Source organism: Podarcis raffonei, chromosome 4, assembly GCF_027172205.1.
Source record: "Podarcis raffonei isolate rPodRaf1 chromosome 4, rPodRaf1.pri, whole genome shotgun sequence".
Taxonomy (NCBI): Eukaryota; Metazoa; Chordata; class Lepidosauria; order Squamata; family Lacertidae; genus Podarcis; species Podarcis raffonei.
This window is the reverse complement of record NC_070605.1, coordinates 21,609,619-21,631,271: the sequence shown is the minus strand read 5'-3', so window position 1 is coordinate 21,631,271 and position 21,653 is coordinate 21,609,619. Positions and strand designations below refer to the sequence as shown.

The 21,653-nt window shown below is 43.4% G+C and overlaps 2 protein-coding genes across 2 annotated transcripts in view; both read left to right on the top strand.

Annotated features, from left to right (window-relative positions):
* Positions 1–21,653, top strand: part of LOC128412588 (stromelysin-1-like) — a 74,854-nt gene that overhangs the window by 12,168 nt on the left and 41,033 nt on the right. The window lies entirely within an intron of this gene.
* On the top strand, positions 9,394–20,353 carry LOC128412589 (stromelysin-1-like). Its single transcript, XM_053385703.1, has 10 exons — positions 9,394–9,677; positions 10,098–10,342; positions 11,731–11,879; positions 11,976–12,095; positions 13,695–13,856; positions 14,419–14,575; positions 16,288–16,421; positions 17,373–17,532; positions 18,425–18,528; positions 20,157–20,353. Exons 1-10 carry the CDS (start codon positions 9,570–9,572, stop codon positions 20,258–20,260), a joined length of 1,443 nt encoding a protein of 480 aa, XP_053241678.1. The 5' UTR covers positions 9,394–9,569; the 3' UTR covers positions 20,261–20,353.

The following is a 21,653-nucleotide window of genomic DNA, read 5'->3' as shown; positions in this document are numbered from 1 at the left end:
TTCTCATTAATAACGGCTCACTGGATCTCTAAAATTCTGTCGATTACTAAATTGTCTGGATTTTTTATCCTGCAGCAATCATGTCTCCTTCACCTGGGTCCTACAGAAAATATTTTCCCTTTTCTCAGCTGGTAGAGGATGAGACTTCATCTTAGGGTCGTGGGTTCAACCCCAAATTGGACGAAAAGATTCCTGCATCCATTGAAGGGAGAGTTGAACTACATGACTCTTGTGGTCTCTTCCAACTCTATGAAATAGAGTTGCCATCCAGCTCAGAGCTGGTGAAGCTGAATGCTGAAAGACCTAGGGCTGGCAAGAGAAAGTACTTTTTTGAACAGTGCATAAACAAGGGGTAGTGCTGATGGCCAACAGTTTGAAGGGCTTTAAAAGAAGATTAGAAAATTCGTGGATGTGAAAGCTATCAATAGCTACAAGCCACAATGGCCTATTCTATCTCCAGCACTAGAAGCAATACGATTCTAAATACCAGTCACTGGAAACTGCAGGAGGGGAGGCTGGTGTGGCGTTCAGATCCTGTTGCGTGTCGAGGTCCCCAAGCCACCCCAATAAAGCACAATTCACACAGAATTTTTGTTTAAGGCTTTTGGCATAATTTTGGCCACAACTTTATTAAAATACAAAAAATGTGAGTGGTTGCTTAGGCATTGGTTGTGACTATCTGACCCCACATGGGGACAGACTGACATTCTCACGCCCACGAAGTCAGAAAGGGAAAACATTTTGGGGAGAAAGATGGAGCTGGGTACCATGCCCTCACCTCTCCCCAAATGCTCCCAGGGGCTCTTGCGTGGCCCTAGCCCCTTGACAGGGGTTCGGACAAAAGCATGGTGAGCCCCTGGATTCCTTTAATGGAATACCCTCGCAGCAGCAGCATTGGAGGGGCAGGCACAGCCAATACATGCCCCTCCAACAACCAATTCATAAAGCCAATGCCTAACCGCAGCCTTACAAGTTGTGACAATTTTCTACACAGTAGGCAAAAACCAAATGGCACCAGCCAATCAGCCAAATGGACAAAATTCCTACCGGGCTCCTGCCCCAAAAGCAGACGACCCCATGAAAGGCATAGCAAGGTCAATGTGAACAACCCTAAATATAGGGAGGGTGGGCAGGTGATCCGATGCACGTAGCGAAAAGAAGAAGCTCAACGCTGCGCACAGGGAATAAAAGCCTTCTTGGCTGTCAATTGGAAAATGGCAACATCAAATTCTCCCCAACGACAAGAGGAACCCAATCGCAAAGGTGGTCAACTACTTTTTCCCGCCCAGCAGCAGTGAGGTGTCTTGTTAGACCCCACCGCAACATGTGCTCTCCATGAAGGAGAACATGCTTTGTGAGAAAGGTCCCCATTTCCCACAAACCTGGCAGGGCTGGACACCAACAGCCGTGAAAAGGGCAGAAGCATTAGAACCTAGAGTGCCACACTGGTTATCTCCTCTAGAAGTTTTGAGTGTAAAGAAAATTAATATGAGTAGTAAATGGATAACATATAGTCAACTATTACTTAAAGAAGGAGGAAAATGGAAAATGAAACCATATGAGCAGGTTAAAGATTATGTATATGATTGGTTGCATTATTTTCAAATAAATGAAATGTTTAGGAAAGACAGTAAGGAACATGGCTATGCGGATAAGGATTCTAAATTTCAGATGGAAATTATAGACAATGATGGGAAAATACTATCCAAAATGTATAAATTGTTGTTAGAATGGAATCTAAAGGATGAAGAAGTTAAGTCGGTAATGATTCACTGGGCCAGAGATGTGGGTTACAACATACAATTTGAGGACTGGGAAAAACTATGGAAGGAAGGCTTAAAATTTACTGCATGTATGACGTTAAAAGAAAATGTTATGAAAATGTTTTACAGGTGGTATATGACACCAGTAAAATTAGCAAAAATGTATAAGACATGTAATAAGTGTTGGAAGTGCAAAGATAAAGAAGGTTCTTTTTATCATATGTGGTGGGAATGTAAGAAAGTGAAAGACTTCTGGGGAAAAGTATATAATGAATTGAAAAAGATTCTAAAATACACATTTATAAAGAAACCAGAAGTCTTTCTGTTAGGGATATTAGGAAACGAGATAAAAAGAAAAGATTGTAAATTTTTTCAATAAGCAGTAACAGCAGCAAGAGTGTTACTAGCCCAGAAATGGAAGCAGCAAGAAATACCGACTGTGGAAGAATGGAGAATGAAGCTGTTGGACTACGCGGAGCTGGATAAATTGACAGAAAAGATTAGATACTTAAGAGACCAAAAGTGTTGAATCAAGCCAAAAGTCAGAGGAATTGGCCACCCTCCAGGTGCCCGGCTTGAATCCTTGTTGACCTCCCTGTCAGCGACTCCTGGCAAGATCAGGCGAGGTCTCAATTGGCGATCCTTCTCAACGTGAGAAGAACACACCACTCCTCCCCTACCATTCCCAGGGAGGGGAAAGAGACAGACAGAAATGTATTTACATGCCTTTATTTCTGTCCTTCCAGCAGTACAGAGAAACGTGACTGCTCTCTCTCATCACCAACAGCAGAGAGTGAAAACTCCTCCCATGTACTTCCAGTACAGGGTCATGTGACACTCTGAGCTAACATCCGGTGCTCAGTGCACTGAATAGACTGTCCCTTTGTTCCCACGGTACAGTCCCATAACGTCAACATCCTGTTTGGCTTTCCAGCCATCTGGAGCACTCAGCTGCATTGCTCCTTTTTCGTAATATCGAGGACTGGGGGAAATTTGTTGAATATCTGGAACATATAAGTGAAGGACAGATAACGCTAATGGGATTTAAAGAAGCACTGTGAAAGACTAAGAAATATTGTCTAAAGGGAATAGAAAGAAAGATATAAATAATGTCAATATAAAATTAAGAAATGCGTAACTTAAATTATAATTTACGGATGATTTACGGATAAGCTGGAGGAAGTCCTAAAAAGGAATATGTTATGAAATTTTGATGTGAAATTAATATGTTTTTTGTTTGTTCTTTCGTTTGATGTAAATTAATAAAAATTTATTTAAAAAAAAAAGAAAAGGGCAGAGGCACCAACTCTCTGCTGGGTAGGGCAGAGTTTAGGCTAAAAGCAAGGGCTTGGTGCCTGCTTCTTTGGAGCCCAGACCCTGAAGGAGGACAGAGTTGGTCTGAAAAAAGTGTCCCCACACAGTTAAAAGTTATAGAATTATAGAACCATATAATTGTAGAGTTGGAAGGGACCCCAAGGGTCATCCAGTCCAACCCCCTGCAATGCAGGAATCTCAGCTAAAGCATCCATGACAGATGGCCATCCAACCTCTGCTTAAAAAGCTCCAAGGAAGGAGAGCCCAGAACCTCCTGAGGGAGACCCTTCCAGTGTCGAACGGCTCTTACTGTCAGAACATTCTTCCTGATGTTTAGTTGGCATCTCCTTTCTTGTAACTTGAAGCCGTTGGTTCGAGTCCTACCCTCCAGAGTAGGAGAAAACAAGCTTGTTTTCTCTTCCACATGACAGCCCTTGAAATATTTGAAAATGGCTATCGGGGTGCCAACTTGAATAAAATATTGGCGGGGGGATGTACTAATGAATCACATGATGCAGTACATGCACACCATTTGAATGGCAATGCCCCGGCCCCCTCAATTTTTTTATTGGTGAGGCAAAGACCCCTTCACCCCTAGGAATTGGCTCCTATGATGGCTATCGTATCTCCTCTCATCCTCTTTCGCAGACTAAACAGACCCAGCTCCTTCAACTGTTCCTCAAGTCTTTAGGGGGGAGAAATAGACTTGAATTTCTTTAGTTACTTTAAGGAATTTCAGGGAGAAGCACCCATCTTCCAAGGCGCTGTTGAACGTGGTGAGATACTGTGCTTCAGTACTTATTTCCGTTGTCTTAGTAAGGTACCTCTCTCTGTACCTTTCTTTACATGACTACCGGCAGATTAAGATTGCCAGCTTCTGAAGGGGTGTGTGTGAGGAAGAGTCAAGGCTGCATTTTCCAGTCCTCCACACCTTGCAAACTGCCTCATCTGCTCCCTCGCCGACTCCCTCCTTGGCACCACAGGTGTGCCAGGAAGAGGCGTGAGGGGATTTCTGGCCCTATCCGAGCCTCCTGAGCAGTCAGAAAGGGGTTCCTCTGAGTCAGTTCCTGCATGAAGAGGCCTGTGTTTACATGCTGCCATCTGTGAAATGCTGCAGGCGGCCACAACTATGCTGACTGTAAACTGCGAGGCTCTATGTGTGTATTTGTGTGTGCCTCTTCATGAGTATGTTGTCATCTTTAGGTGATCTTTTCATTTACGAAATGGATGTGTAGAGTGTGGGCACGCACTTCTGGTGTCCTCTTGGACTGCTGCTTGAAAGGCTTGCCAATTGTACATTATTTATTGGGGGGGTAAATTACATTTGATAGGCTTCAGCTTGTACCCTTCTAGACAAAAACAAAGGGCGAGATCCAGAGCTTTGTCTCAGCTGGAACTCAGTTCTGGCACCTCTCAGGTGGGAGCCATGGCCATTATAAGAGAACAAGGGAGGTCTTCATGGTGAGTTCCGGCAACTCTGTTTCTAGAAAAATTGCACCGGCGAGGTCCAATGTCAAGCAAGTGCCTAAAGCAAGAGAGTTGGCGTTGTTGTGCAAACTACTTTCATTGTGCCAGCAGTGGCACAAGAAGAAGTAGTGGAAGAGTACAAAACAGTACAGATGTTTACACTGGTCCAAGCTGTCCAATGGATTTGGCTGTTTCGCTACACTAGGAAAAACTCCGGCAAGTATAATGGCTGTTGCATTAGTGGACTGTCCCAATTGGTTCTCCATTATTTCACAAGGTAAACGCACACAGAGAGCCACAGACACACCTCAAGGCTCAGCTCTAGAATGCAGGAAGTATTTTTCTTCTTAAGTCTTCATCTGAGCATGTGCAGAGCGCATGCCCTTCCTTATTTTCTCATCTTCATGAATTTGGCATTAAGGGGCTTCTAGCTGGATCTGAGTCCTTATACTTTTCTTTTTACCGATTCATCTTTGCTACACAATCTTTCTACAGTGATGTTTGGAAGGACATGTGTAGGGAGACTAGCTGGGAATCACAGACAGCTGCTATGCTCAGGTCCTGCTTGCCGGTTTCCCATAGGCATCTGGTTGGCGACTGTGAGAACTAGAGAGATGTTTGACCTGATTTAGTTCAGCTCTTTCTTGGGTTCTTATCTCCTAGTCGGAAGTTTCTATACTGCCTGTGTCTGGAATTAGTCAGATCCTCTCCTGACACTCTTTACAAAGTGCACCCGTGGGTGTTGCCAAAGCCTTTCAATCTTGGGGTGGGCGCATTCAGGTTACTGGATTGCTGGACATGAGGCTCTCTGTGAAAGTTCTCCAGAAACAGCCTGAGGGCAAAGTACACCATAACATATTCCACAGAATGAGTTCCTGGAAAGCAGCCAAAGTGATAAATGGGTTGGAGCAGCACTCTTATCAGGAAATATTTGTGGCTTTTTAGTTTAGAGAAAAAGTAAGTTACAGGGGACATGGTATGGGTGAATAAAATTATGCCAAAGATTAAAGTGTGTGTGTGCCAAATGGAGGACATAGATGATGCCTTCCTGGAACAGATGGCCAAGCATGCAAAAGGAAGGGAGATAGTAGTAATGGGGGACTTCAATTACCCGGATATTTGTTGGATGTCAAACTCAGCCAAGAGCATAAGGTCAAACAGATTCCTCACTGGCCTTGCAGACAACTTCATTGTCCAGAAAGTGGGAGAAGCAACAAGAGGAACAGCCATTTTAGATCTGGTCCTAACCAATGATGATGACCTGGTTAGTGGGGTAGAAGTGGAAGGATCATTAGGCGCGAGCGATCATGCTCTTCTGAAGTTTACTATACAGCGGAAAGGAGCAGCCAAGCATACTAGGACTCAATTTCTCGACTTTAAGAAAGCCGACTTCATAAAACTTAGGGAAGTGCTGGGTGAGATCCCATGGACAGTAATACTAAAAGGAAAGGGAGTTCATGATGGCTGGGAGTTTGTTAAGAGGAAGATAGTAAAAGCACAACTTCAGGCAATACCAATGAGACGGAAACATGGAAGGTGCCTAAAGAAGCCAGGGTGGCTATCTAAAGAACTTTTAACTGAGTTAAGATTAAAAAAGGATGTGTACAAAAAATGGAAAAGGGGGGAAACCACCAAAGAGGAATTCAAACAAATAGCCAGCACGTGTAGACACAAAGTCAGAAAAGCTAAAGCACAGAATGAACTCAGGCTTGCTAGAGAGGTTAAAAGCAACAAAAAAGGCTTTTATGGGTATGTTCGTAGCAAAAGGAAGAACAAAGAAACAGTGGGGTCACTCAGAGGAGAAGATGGTGAAATGCAAACAGGGGACACAGAAAGGGCTGAACTCCTCAATGCCTTCTTTGCCTCAGTCTTCTCCGATAAAGAAAACAATGCCCGACCTGAAGAATTTGGAGCAAATGATTCAGCAGAGGAAACACAGCCCAGAATAACTAAGGAGATAGTACAAGAATACTTGGCTAGTTTAGATGTATTCAAGTCTCCAGGGCCAGATGAACTGCATCCAAGAGTATTAAAAGAACTGGCAGATGTGATTTCAGAACCACTGGCAGTCATCTTTGAGAATTCCTGGAGAACAGGCGAAGTCCCGGCAGACTGGAGGAGGGCAAATGTTGTCCCTATTTTCAAAAAGGGGAAAAGAGAGGACCCAAATAATTACCGCCCAGTCAGTCTGACATCAATACCAGGGAAGATTCTGGAGCAGATCATTAAGCAAACAGTCTGTGAGCACCTAGAAAGGAATGCTGTGATCACCAATAGTCAGCATGGATTTCTGAAAAATAAGTCATGTCAGACTAACCTGATCTCGTTTTTTGACAGAATTACAAGCCTGGTAGATGAAGGGAACGCAGTGGATGTAGCCTACCTTGATTTCAGCAAGGCATTTGACAAGGTGCCCCATGATATTCTTGTAAAGAAGCAGGTAAAATGCGGTCTTGACTATGCTACCACTCAGTGGATTTGTAACTGGCTGACTGACCGAACCCAAAGGGTGCTCATCAATGGTTCCTCTTCATCCTGGAGAAGAGTGACTAGTGGGGTGCCACAGGGTTCTGTCTTGGGCCCGGTCTTATTCAACATCTTTATCAACGACTTGGATGATGGACTCAAGGGCATCCTGATCAAATTTGCAGATGACACCAAACTGGGAGGGGTGGCTAACACCCCAGAGGACAGGATCACACTTCAAAACGACCTTGACAGATTAGAGAACTGGGCCAAAACAAACAAGATGAATTTTAACAGGGAGAAATGTAAAGTATTGCACTTGGGCAAAAAAAATGAGAGGCACAAATACAAGATGGGTGACACCTGGCTTGAGAGCACTACATGTGAAAAGGATCTAGGAGTCTTGGTTGACCACAAACTTGACATGAGCCAACAGTGTGACGCGGCAGCTAAAAAAGCCAATGCAATTCTGGGCTGCATCAATAGGAGTATAGCATCTAGATCAAGGGAAGTAATAGTGCCACTGTATTCTGCTCTGGTCAGACCTCACCTGGAGTACTGTGTCCAGTTCTGGGCACCACAGTTCAAGAAGGACATTGACAAACTGGAACGTGTCCAGAGGAGGGCAACCAAAATGGTCAAAGGCCTGGAAACGATGCCTTATGAGGAACGGCTGAGGGAGCTGGGCATGTTTAGCCTGGAGAAGAGGAGGTTAAGGGGTGATATGATAGCCATGTTCAAATATATAAAAGGATGTCACATGGAGGAGGGAGAAAGGTTGTTTTCTGCTGCTCCAGAGAAGCGGACACGGAGCAATGGATCCAAACTACAAGAAAGAAGATTCCACCTAAACATTAGGAAGAACTTCCTGACAGTAAGAGCTGTTCGACAGTGGAATTTGCTGCCAAGGAGTGTGGTGGAGTCTCCTTCTTTGGAGGTCTTTAAGCAGAGGCTTGACAACCATATGTCAGGAGTGCTCTGATGGTGTTTCCTGCTTGGCAGGGGGTTGGACTCGATGGCCCTTGTGGTCTCTTCCAACTCTATGATTCTATGATTCTATGATTCTGTGTGTGTGTGTGTGTGTGTGTGTGTGTGTGTGTGTGTGTGTGTGAAGTGATAGAGTCCAAAATCAAAGAAAATATTTGCCCCAAAACTATGTCATGACTGTCTATAATACCTTTCAAGACAACGGAGTATTCTTTTCATGAATCTGTAGTGGGTTGCCTCCAGACCATGAGAGACAGTGTTGTCCCACAGTTAGGTTGTTGGACTAGTCCCTGTTAGACCAGGAGTCAAATCACCACATGAAGCTTACTTGGGACTCAGCTAGATTGGTAAAGAAAAAGTGTTTATATGTATTGTATATGCATTCTAACGCTAGTCACACTTCCTCAGTCTAACCTAGGTTGTTGTGAGGATAATATGCAGAGGGACAGAATCATGTATGCCACCTTGAGCTCTGTGGAGGAAAGCTGGGATATAATTGTAACAACATCAACAAGTCAGTTGGAATTCAGTCCCATTGAAACCCATGTGAAAAGTGAGTATGCTGAGGTCCATTAATTTCAATGGGAAACGAATATTTACAACTTTCACATAATGCAACTGATTTAGCCTGACTCTCCCCACCAACCTACTCTGTTACTTACTGGTAAAAGGGGGGAATGAAGGAGGAATTGGCTTATTTGCAAAGCACACCTAAAGTTTCTTGCCTTCTTCAGCTGAACCAGGTGTCTTATTGTGGTAAACGGCAAATGCTGCTCTGTACTAGAAAATGGTAAACAAAGCCACATCTTTGGCCTTGAGATCCATGGGTCAGTGTCAAAATTACTCTAGCCATCTCTGCTTGTTTCCTAAGAAGATTGTCTAAAATTTCCAAAACCTGCTGCAGCGGAAAGGCCTGTGTTATTTATTTCAGCATATCTTATACTTACAAATTAATGTTTTGTTCAGTTCTTCATACAATTGCTCTAATGATTTCTAATTTATATAGGTCATAAGAATTCAGTCTGTCGGTCAAATGTGAGCCTGTCAAATACTAATGGATGGGTGGTATTCAATCCTAGTTATACTCAGAGTGGATCCATTGATGGATCTATTGATCTGACTAATTCCTTAATTTCAGTGGGTCTATTCTGAGTAGGACTTAGTTGAATGCAACCGAATGTCTAGGGAGGATTGATAATACAAATAAGCATAGTATTTGAGTCGTGGAAGGACTTGTCCTTATACTTTGTTTATCTTTATAAAAAGAACTACTCGCCCTCCCTTTGGTGAAAAAGTCCCACTTGACGAATCTCAGCCACCTTCATAGTAATTGCCAAATCAGGGTTTTCACACTTGGCAGCTCCTGCTGTGTGTCACACTGCTAAAAGGAGCATTTTCTGTGTTTGGCTAGTCAACGGATGTTATAATGTTGTGAGTCATGCTTCTGTTGATTTTATAGAACAAACACGGAGTATATATAGAGGTCAATTGGGAGCACACAGGCAGATCCATTGACAGAGGGACCGAAGTGTTCTAAGGCTCCGAGGCTGGGACGCAGAAGCGAACGAGACAATGAAGTGCTTCCTACTGGCGATTGCGCTCTGTGGAGCACTTTCTTGTGCTTTGCCCTTAACCCAGGAAGCTGATCAAGTTGCAGAAGCGGACCTGAATTTTGCCAAGGTAATGGTTGATGGTAGCACAGAGGAGAAACAGAATTCTGCTGGTAGATTTACTAGCAAAAAAAAGTAGACAGTTGCTAAATGCCTTGTGGAATGTGGAATGTGATGCATATAGCCTGGGGAAATGTACCGGTAAATTCAGTCCTCTCCTCCTCAGAGCTGCTGGATGGGTTAATTCTTCATGCAGTCCTACATAAATACACCTTGGAGCAACTTACATTCAGCTGAGGAGGCATGCCTAGGATTGCATTGTTAATGTCTGTGAGCTTCAGTTCCTTCGTCAGTAACATGGGTGCAATGGTGAATGACCTTCTTCGTTGCGAACGAAGGCAGAAAGTATGAATGGCTAATTCTAAAATGCAAATGAATATATGTGAAAATAATTCTATAAGCAATCAAATATATCTTTTCTTCCAATCAGAAATACATAGAAAACTACTATCCTGATTCCGCATCAACACCTGTCATAAGAAGCAAAGGAAGTGACGATATTCCTGCTGACAAAATACGGCTGATGCAGGAACGCTTTGGGCTGAAAGTGACAGGCAGATTGGATTCAAACACTTTGGCTTTAATGAGGAAGCCCAGGTGTGGGGTTCCTGATGTAGCAGAATACAGCACCTTTCCTGGGGATCCAGCTTGGAAGAAAACAAAACTGACATATAGGTAAGGTTTCAGTACACTTAATTGATTGGAAGATGCCATTGGAAGATGCTAGAAATGTTGGCATTCCTCAATAAGAACAGTAATGGTCTTTTCTCAAAGTTGTCTAGTCCACCATGATTGATCTTCCTGCATAATGAAGAGTTGGGGCACAATTAATTACAGTGCTCCCTTGGTTCTCAAATGACTTGGAACTCAAACACCTTGGTTCTCAAATGCCGAAAACCTGGAAGTAAGTATTCCAGTTTTCGAACGTTTTTCAGAAGTAGAACATGGCTGTAGCTATTGTTTCCAGGGCACCTGCACCAATCAGAAGCTGTGCCTTGGTTTTCGGACATTTTGGAAGTCAAATGGACTTCCAGAATGGATAAAGTTTGGCGGTTTTGTTTTTGCTACTTAATTAGCTTTTTTATTTTTGAAGCTTTTTTGGTTAATTTGTTTTTGTGACTGTGTGGCTACTGATTGATTGATTGTGTGGCTGTGGAAATAGATAAAAGCCCCCCATCCAAACAATGACTATCATCAGTGTAAAAGGTAAAGGTAAAGGTACCCCTGCCCATACGGGCCAGTCTTGACAGACTCTGGGGTTGTGCGCCCATCTCACTTAAGAGGCCGGGGGCCAGCGCTGTCCGCAGACACTTCCGGGTCATGTGGCCAGCGTGACAAAGCTGCATCTGGCGAGCCAGTGCAGCACACGGAAACGCCGTTTACCTTCCCGCCAGTAAGCGGTCCCTATTTATCTACTTGCACCTGGGGGTGCTTTCGAACTGCTAGGTTGGCAGGCGCTGGGACCGAGCAATGGGAGCGCACCCCGCCGCGGGGATTCGAACCGCCGACCTTTCGATCAGCAAGCCCTAGGCGCTGAGGCTTTTACCCACAGCGCCACCCGCGTCCCATATCATCAGTGTAGGTAAGAAAAAATAATAATTTTAATTTTAATCATCTACAATACTGTCTTATTTATTTTATATTACAGTAATTTGATTATTGCTTTCATTTTATGGATCAATGGTCTCGTTAGATAGTAAAATTCATGTTAAATTGCTGTTTTAGGGGTTGCTTTTCAAAGTCTGGAGCAGATTAATCCGTTTTACATTACTTTCTATGGGGAAAGCGCACCTTGGTTTCGGAACGCTTTGGTTTAGGAACAGACTCCCGGAACGGATTAAGTTTGAGAACCAAGGCACCACTGTAGTTCATAGTTTGCAAGAAGCATAAAAGCCTGCTCGTCATTTCATCGCTTTGATGCACCTAGAAATACAAGGAGCATGGATTTTGTGTCAGATGTGCTGAGATGTAGAAAGCTGTCTCTCTTTCACCAGAGACTTCGAAAGCTGTGTGGTGCCATTTCTTTCATATATACATTTTCTTTACAACTCTGTGTTTCACAGCGTTCTGAATTACACGCCAGACATGGACCGCGCTGATGTGGATGTTGCAATCGAGAGAGCTTGGAAAGTTTGGAGTGATGTGACTCCCCTGACCTTCACCAGAGTTTATGGGAAACCTGCAGATATCGAGATCTCCTTTGCTGCTAGATGTAAGTAAACCACACACAAATAGATATAGGTAGTTTTACTCAGGTTCCCGGCCGGGCAACTTATACACATGTTCTTTGATTTATTTATTTTTAAAGCTCATGGTGACTATATCCCGTTTGATGGACCAGGTGGGCAATTGGCTCATGCATTTTCACCTGCTTATGGTGGAAATGCCCATTTCGATGAGGATGAATCCTGGGTGCGGGATTTAACAGGTAATTTGTTTACTTTTGTCTCACTATATTCAGCTGCACACTTGCTTGTAATGGCTTTCATTGTGACTCCTAGTTACATATACTGCAAAGTAGTGAGACACGGATACCATTCTAATCCTAGGGTATAAAAATGCTTACCGTATTTTTCTGTGTATAAGATGCCCCCGTGTATAAGACGACCCCTATTTTTTTAAAACCAAAATTAAGAAATTAAGTTGTTTAGTTTGGGGGGGGGAGGTCACTTCTGCCAATCGCTCACCCACCTGCCCACCACTGCCAATCACTTGCCACAGCCACTGCCGATCACACACCTCACCACAGCCGCCAATTGTCTGCCCTCTTGCCGCCACCAACAGCCCACCCACCCACTTGCCGCAGCCGCCAATCGCCTGCCCACCTTGCCACAGCCAATCACCAGCAGGCCTTGCCGCAGCCACCAATCACCCGCCCAATCGCCGCTACCAGTCTCCTGCTTGCTGCTGCCATTAATCGCACGTCCCCCCTCTGCATTCACTATCTGTGTGAATATAAGACGACACCTAATTTTTGCCTGTTTTTTTAAGCAAAAAGCATCGTCTTATACATGGAAAAATATGGTTTGTGTTTAAGGGACTTTCTGACATACAAAAGTAACCTGTCTTCAGATGGCCAAGTTATGGGAGTCACTACTACAAGATGCCGCAATGGCCCCCGTGTGGGTGGCCTTAAAAGGGATTAGACAAATTCATGGGGGATGAGCCTCGCAATGGCTTCTAGTGCATCCCAACTTCATGACTCTACTAGCAGTTGCTAAGAATTGCGAGTGGAAAAGGCACTGTTGCTCTCAGATCACATTTGAGGATTCTGGAGACTGGTCTATTAGGACAAATGGAGTGCTGCCTCCTTTGGGGCCAACTTTCCTTCCTTTTGACCTGCAACCATTCTGACGTGTGGGTCTTGGGTGCTTATCTAGCAGGACTCTTCTGGTGTTCATGGCGTTTATTCCTTCAAAAATCATGTCTGGAGCTAGGAGCTTTTTCTTCAGAAGCCTAATCTGTAAGGATGGAGAAATGTATTCTGGTCCATGTCACTTACACATTTGTTCACTCATGGGGCTGTTCCATCCAATATTTCTATTCTTCTAAAAAAAAATTAAAGCTACAAAAAAAATTCAAAATATATATACAGTTAAATGCACCTTTTTGAATGCGCCAGTAGCGGTTTAGTCCTGCTGGCCACATGACCCGGAAAACGGTCTGTGGACAAACACCGGCTCCTTCGGCCTGAAAGCGAGATGAGCGCCACAACCCCATAGTCGTCTTTGACTGGACTTAACAGTCCAGGGGTCCTTTACCTTTACCTTACCCTTAAATATATGTTGCAGAACATATTACCTCTCAATAATACACAATTTAAAATGCGGAAAGGCATCACATTAGAAACACAAAATCTGCTGGCTAGATACATTCTGCCATACATTAAGCTGGAAAAGGTTGAACTGGGTCATTCCCTAGTGGAATTTGCCAAAATTGAATCCTTAAAGTCCCCCGAGTATATATTTCACTATCTTATACCCAGGTGAGCTTCACAAGTACTCACAATCTTCCTGTTTCCTTTTAGGAGTCAACCTTTTCCTTGTTGCTGCTCATGAGTTTGGCCACTCTCTGGGTCTCAGGCATTCTGGCATTTGGGGGGCTCTGATGTTTCCAACTTATCAAGCTACAGACCCGCAAAACTTCAGGCTTCACCAAGATGACATTGAAGGCATCCAGTCCCTTTATGGTAAGTACAGACTCCCAGATGATTGTGTGGATTTACTCCATGCAACAAGAGCACTGGCCTGGACCCTTAGCCTAAGGACATTCCCAGAAGGGAAATTGCCCATCACTTTCTCCTGCCTGCTGTTCTAGCAGAAGAAACTCTGGAGAGTGGCCTTCTGAACAATATGGTATGGAGAGACTGTGGAAGACAGAGGCAGGAATCTTGACTTCCATGAAATTCCTTAAAGTAACTTAGAGTCTGAGGACAATTCCTCCTCTTCCTCCCAGCACCCCCCACATGCTCTTTCTCGTTTATTTATTTTTAGGAAGGCCCTTTAAACCTCAAGAGAGGCTTTTCAGGGGCACCGGTGGCTGGGCAAGAGAAGGGATTGGGAACTCTCTTTCTGTGAATTTCCTTAGTTTGGGATTCTAGTTCAGCTCACCACCTGATGTGAATTGGTGGAGCCAACCTGTTATTTCATCCATTATCGGGTTTGGCCATCATCCAGTGAAGCCTCTTGCTCTGAGCTGCATCTTGCAAATCTTGCTTGTTCTTCAGCTCTTCTCTTTAACCCCTTTTCAAGGACCCCCTGAAGGTGGTGAGGATGGTGATGGTGATGACACTTCGTCAGGAAACCCAGAGCCAGCAACAGAGGCACCATCCACAGACTTGTGTGACCCTCGCTTGGCTTTTGATGCTGTTTGCTCTCTCCGAGGGGAAACCATGTTCTTTAAAAACAAGTAAGTTATCTCCAAGGGATAAGTTATCTCCAAGGGACGCGGGTGGTGCTGTGGGTTAAACCACAGAGCCTAGGACTTGCCAATCAGAAGGTCGGCGGTTCGAATCCCTGCGACGGGGTCAGCTCCTGTTGCTCTGTCCCTCCTCCTGCCAACCTAGCAGTTCAAAAGCACATCAAAGTGCAAGTAGATAAATAGGTACCGATCCGGTGGGAAGGTAAACGGCATTTCTGTGCGCTGCTCTGGTTTCGCCAGAAGCAGCTTAGTCATGCTGGCCACATGACCCGGAAGCTGTACGCTGGCTCCCTCGGCCAGTAAAGCGAGATGAGCGCCACAACCCCAGAGTCAGCCACAACTGGAACTAATGGTCAGGGTTAAGTTACTGTTATGTACTGAGTTGAATAGGATCCAAACTGCAGCAGTCTGATTGGTCCTAGAACAATAGGATCCAAAAGGCAGCGGTCTGGTTGGTCCTAGAACAATAGGATTCAGAATGCAGCAGTCTGATTGGTCCTAGAACAATGCAGCAGTATGATTGGTTGGCAGGAACCACCCAATCATGCTCCAGATAGAAGTGAATCCACAACCTGATTGGCTTACAGTAGAATTCCGGAATTAGCCAATCATGTGCAGCCCATTGTGTAAATAATGTATATAAAGCAGATACTTTGAGGGGACTTTCAGTCATTCCTCCTCACCACTATGAGCTGAATAAAGAGCATGAAATCACTTTGCGACTCTGAGTATATTTCAGTTACCTACAAAGCACTGACATCTTTCATTTCTAATTCAAAGTCACGCCCAATCCCCCCAGCTGCATTTCAACCCAAAGCACTGGAAGATGATATCTGGATGTTCCCTTTCGTTTTGTTGGGCTTTACTGCTACTTCAGATGGGTTTAATTGTTGGCCTGTCATCTTGGTTTGCCATTCCTTGTCTTCTTTCAATCTCCGGGCTACTAGCATCCGGGCGGCTGTTGTTCCGTACATAAAAAGTCTATGCCGAAATGACAAAACTGACCGGAAAACTCAGAAACCAAGAGGATAAAAACTTTATGAAAGAACGGGGGGGAATTATAAGTTATCTAGGAGACCACTGTAAGCAGATGGAAACACTGGCAGGATTTTAATTTCACTTGTAGTGTAACAATTACTATGGATAATATGGATTGATATAACACTTAGAGTTTGGAAGAATATGCAGTTTTAAATGTTTAACATGGGACCCCATGGGGGAGGGGTCCCGAAATTCGGAGTAATCTCTGTTTATGGATATATATTTGGATTTCTAAAAAATATATAATTTTATATTTGTAAAATCAAATAAAAATGATTTCAAAATAACAATAAAAAATTAAAAAAAAATTGTTGACCTGTCAGTAGCCCAGTGAATTTTACATATTTGTAGAGCTTGCTACAAATATGTGTAATAAACAGAGAAAACCACCTTATACTGAGTCAGACCACTGGGTGACCTAGTTCAGTATTGTCTACACTGCTGAGTAAAAGCTTTCCTGGGTTTAAGACTGGGCAACTCTCCCAGACCTATCTGGTGATGGCAGGGATTGGATCTGGGACCTCCTGCATGCTAAGCTGGTGATCTACCATTGAGGTTCTTGGCGTTGCACGGGGTCAGACTAGATGACCCTCAGGATCCCTTCCAACGCTGCAGTTCTATGATTCTGTGTTTCTAAACATCCACATTGTCTCCCCAAGCTTTTTCTGGAGAAAGAATCCCCAGAGAAGAGATGTTGAAAAGGTTCCTATTTCTGCTTTCTGGCCAGCTTTGAGCAAGGGCATAGACGCTGCGTATGAAGTTAAGGCTGATGACACAGTGTTTCTCTTCAAAGGTAAATGTTGTGAGTATGAGGGAATGGCAAGTAAAGAAGCTAAGAAGGAGTTGAGTGGAGGGTGTCATGTTATTAAGCAGAAATAGCTGTGCAAGAGGCTACAGAATGTTACTTACCGAATCCTAAGCTACAAAGTGTGGCTGTTAGAATGCCGTATTAAGACCTTGGGAGGCTAGGGCTGAAGTCCTAACTCAGTCCTAACCTATTTTACAGGATTACTGTCAGGGTTTTAAAACTCTTTGAAGGAAAAGGTGGGATATAAGCACAATAATACTGTATAGAAATAAAATAAATTCTGGGCTGCTGTTAGTGAAACTACTTCATGTTTCTTAGGAAATCAGTCCCAGACCTCCTTAATATATTATTATTATTATTATTATTATTATTATTATTATTATTATTATTATTTGTACCACACCTATCTGGGTTGCCCCAGCCATTTATTTATTTACTAAAACCACATCAATGCTATTTTTGACATACCGATCATGAGGTTTTAAAGAAACATGACCTCAATATGACCTCAATATGTAACTTGCAAAATAAATAGATGAGCAGCCAGCATTAGGCCAAAGGAGACATATTATTATAGTCAAGTAGTATCAATATCCTGGAAAGGCCTAAGGAAATCGATAAGTTTCTACCAAGGTCCACAAATACCACCTGTATTGGTGCCTGCCTTGATTCAGGGAGAGGATGATTCCAAACAGGATCTTTCTTGTGTAAGCCAATAAAGGCTAGTAGATTATAACAAAGGGAATTATTATTATTATTATTATTATTATTATTATTATTATTATTATTATTAAAATTTGTATACTGCCCTATACCCATAGATCGCAGGGTGCTTCACAACATTCAGGAAGCCTGGGCTCTCTCATTCAGATTTGTTCTATCTTCATGCAAAGCTCTCTCAATCATTTTCCTTTCTGTCTGTCTTTTGCTTAACAGGACACAAGTATTGGGCCACCAAGGGAAATATTATACAGAGAGGCTTCCCCAAGAATATTCACAGCCTGGGCCTCCCCAAAAGTGTTAAGAGTATTGATGCAGCTGCTCATGACAGCAGCTCAAAGAAGACATATTTCTTCTCTGGAAACAGTTACTGGAGGTAAGGGGAACTTACCTAGCTCAAGTGGAGTTCATTGAGAAGCTCTTTAATTCAGAAATGAGGAACTGGTGGCCCTCAAGATGCCATTGGACTCCAAAACCCATCAGCCCCAGCAAAAGTTGCCAATGGGCAGGGATGTTGAGAGCTGTAGTCTCAGTAACATCTGGAGGACCAACCCTCCTTTAAATCCAGAGAGCCAGTGTGGTGTAGTGGTTAAGAGCGGTAGTCTCGTAATCTGGGGAACCGGGTTCGCGTCTCCGCTCCTCCACATGCAGCTGCTGGGTGACCTTGGGCCAGTCACACTTCTCTGAAGTCTCTCAGCCCCACTCACCGCACAGAGTGTTTGTTGTGGGGGAGGAAGGGAAAGGAGATGGTTAGCCACTTTGAGACTCCTTAAGGGGAGTGAAAGGCGGGATATCAAATCCAAACTCTTCTTCTTCTTCTTCTTCTTCGCAACTGAAATGCAAATAATGTACAGTGGTACATACGCTTCAGGTTACATATGCTTCAGGTTACACACTCCGCTAACCCAGAAATAGTGCTTCAGGTTAAGAACTTTGCTTCAGGATGAGAACAGAAATCGTGCTTCGGAGGCGTGGCAGCAGTAGGAGGCCCCATTAGCTAAAGTGGTGCTTCAGGTTAAGAACAATTTCAGGTTAAGAACGGACCTCCGGAACGAATTAGGTACTTAACCTGAGGTGCCACTGTATCACATGGTTCTTGCTGCTTTGCCACACATCCCAGAACCATGCAAGACACCTTTGTTTAAAAACCCCCAGTGAAGGAAAGTCCTTTCACTTTACATATGTAGGTTCACATATAAGGAGTTTTCAATGTAGCTGTTTCTGCTGGTGCAAAGAGCAATGAATTCTCAACCCATTCATTTCTTTAGATATGATGAAGCCCAGAAGTCCATGGAAAAAGGCTACCCAAGAAAGATATCAGCTGACTTCCATCAGGTTGGCTCCAAGGTGGATGCTGCTTTTCTGAACCATGGTGAGCAAATGACCATCTTCATGGTACTAGCCTATTAAACAGTATTTTCTTCCGTGTGATGGTGAGATCATAGGAGGACTTGACCACATCTGCGAATGTGGCAAGTTGCTCAATGACCTGAGCATCTCAGAACTGCTCCCTTGGCCATGGTCCATGTCAGGATCTAAAAAGCAGGTCTTAGCTCAGAGCCAGGTTGGTAGCTGAGTACCAAAGTTCCTAGCGTCAGTCCCTAGTGTCTCCCGTTCGGCCTGGGAAAACCTCCTGTCTGAGACTGTTTTCTTGCCCACAAAGATAATTTTCAAATTAACAGGAAACAAATAGAAGGGGGAAAAACGTTCTTTTTTTTTTAGAACAGTTCACAGACCCCCTGAAGCCCATCCATGGACCCCCTTGAGGTCCACAAAGCACAGGTTAAGAACCGCTGTCATAGAGGACTCTGTGAAGACTACAGTGCTTGCTTGGCATGAGTGATAGTGCAACTGAGTGTGAAATTTCCCCAGAGGCAGAAAGTTTCCCCAGAGGCAGTACGTTTCCGAGCACAATTCAAAGGGTTGGTGCTGACCTTTAAAGCCCTAAATGGCCTCGGCCCAGTATACCTGAAGTAGCGTCTCCACCCCCATCGTTCAGCCCAGACACTGAGGTCCAGTGCCGAGGGCCTTCTGGTAGTTCCCTCACTACGAGAAGCGAAGCTAAGGGGAACCAGGCAGAGGGCCTTCTTGGTAGTGGCGCCCGCCCTGTGGAACGCCCTCCCATCAGATGTCAAGGAAATAAACAACTATCTGAGTTTTAGAAGACATCTGAAGGCAACCCTGTTTAGGGAAGTTTTTAATGACTGATGTTTTAATGTATTTTTAATCTTTTGTTGGAAGCCACCCAGAGTGGCTGGGGAAACCCAGCCAGAGGGGCGGGGTATAAATAATAAATTATTATAAAATTATTATTATTATTTTGAAAAACGACTGATCAGGCACTGACTCCACTCAGTGGATCTGAATCCTCTTGGTCCTACAATTGGAAGCTACTTTGCTGTTTATGTTGGTATCCACTGACAAAGAAATAATCAATAGCAGAAAGCCACTGAGAATATTGCTGCTGGGTATGGTTCCAAAGGGAGGTATTTCCAAGCTTAGGGGAAACTCAAGGTTTGTAGAAGTACGAAGGAATTGTTGGAGAAGGATGCAGAACAGCCGAAGGCTGATGTAGGAAAGAAGGAGAAAAGGAAATTGGCAGGGGGAGGTTGGATCGGAATGGAGCATTGTGGTGGAGGGGAGCAGTTCGGAAGCAAGTCTTACTGGAAAAGTGAGTACAGTGGTACCTTGGGTTACATATGCTTCAGGTTACAGACTCCGCTAACCCAGAAATAGTACCTCGTGTTAAGAACTTTGCTTCAGGATGAGAACAGAAATCGGGCTCCGGCAGCGCGGCAGTAGTGGGAGGCCCCATTAGCTAAAGTGGTGCTTCAGGTTAAGAACAGTTTCAGGTTAAGAACGGACCTCCGGAACGAATTAAGTTCTTAACCCGCGGTACCACTGTAGGCTCATTCTACACTGAGGTGTTTTGTAGGGTTTTGAAAGTTTCCGTCATCCAATAGATCCACAGTTTTCACTCTCCCTCATTTTTCTTTTCAGGACATTTCTATTTATTCATTGGCTCAGAGCAATATGAGTTTGACAGCAGAACCAAAAGATTTATCGGCATCAAAAAGAGCAACAGCTGGTTCGGGTGCCAATGACACGGGACAAAGAGTGATACAACCCAGAAGAAGGGAATCTCCTGGGCATTGTGTTTGTTGGCCTGTCCTGTGGTTGCATGAGCCACGGAACAAGCTGCATTTTGAATAATGAGCTTCTAAAATGGAAATTCCCCACTGTTTTTAAACTTACGATTGATCTTAATTTTTTTTTTTAAAAAAAAATAATACTCCTGTTTCTATCTTTGTCTTTTATTTCAACGTTCATTTTACTTTTTGTAAACTGTTTATAGGTTTTTTTTAAATCAAGCAGTATATAACTTTTGTTACATAAATTAATAGATATTTAATATAAATTATTGCAGCAAAGAATATGTATGTTGTATGCTACTTTGTAATAAAGTGAATTTTTATTATTATTGTTGTTGTTGGTATATGATTACTATTGTTATCGTTAATCGTGGTTCATCATGAGGTCTTAGGGCAAATTACAAGTATTTAAAAATACAATTTGAAAATAAGTTAAAATGATTTTATTTGTGAGAATAGGGTGGATTCTAAAATACGTATCCCATGTGTAAAGGGTCAGGGTAAGGTGGGTCTTCAGCAAAAGATAAAAATTACATAATGAAGGTGTCAGAAAGAGTTCTGCCCCAATGACCAGCACTGGCTCTCCTCAATCTCTTCATGGGATCCAAAACTAACTCAGTTTTCTAATCTTAAATTTATTCCTCCACATTCCTCATATTAACTTGAATGTGTGACTTCTCCTTCCCTGTAGGGTCGTGGATGAGCTTTTCCTGAATCATCACTTTATCTTTTTGCCAAAAGAGGAAACTTTCTTTTCAAGAAAAAAAAAGGAAATGTCTTTAAGTTAAAGAAGTAACCCATGAGACCATACCATTTATGGGTGTATGAAATATATTACACAGAACAGCCCATAGGCTGTACCAGTTACACATATTTTTTGCATTGGAGAAAAAGGTGTTTTTCATAATAAAATTTCATTAATTTCATTTCAAGCAGATAACAACAACAACAACAACAACTTATTATTTATACACTTCCCATCTGACTGGGTTTCCCCAGCCACTCTGGGCAGCCTCCAACAGAATATTAAAATACAATAGTCTATTAAACATTAAAAGCTTCCCTAAACAGAGCTGCCTTCAGATGTCTTCTAAAAGTCTGGTAGTTGTTTTTCTCTTTGACATCTGGTGGGAGCGTATTCCACAGGGTGGGTGCCACTACTGAGAAGGCCCTCTGCCTGGTTCCCTGTAACTTGGCTTCTCGCAGCGAGGGAATTGCCAAAAGACTGGTGTTATGTGGTCTCGGTGGCCACTCCCAGTCACCAGTCTAGCTGCCGCATTCTGGATTAGTTGTAGTTTCCGGGTCACCTTCAAAGATAGCCCCACGTAGAGCGCATTGCAGTAGT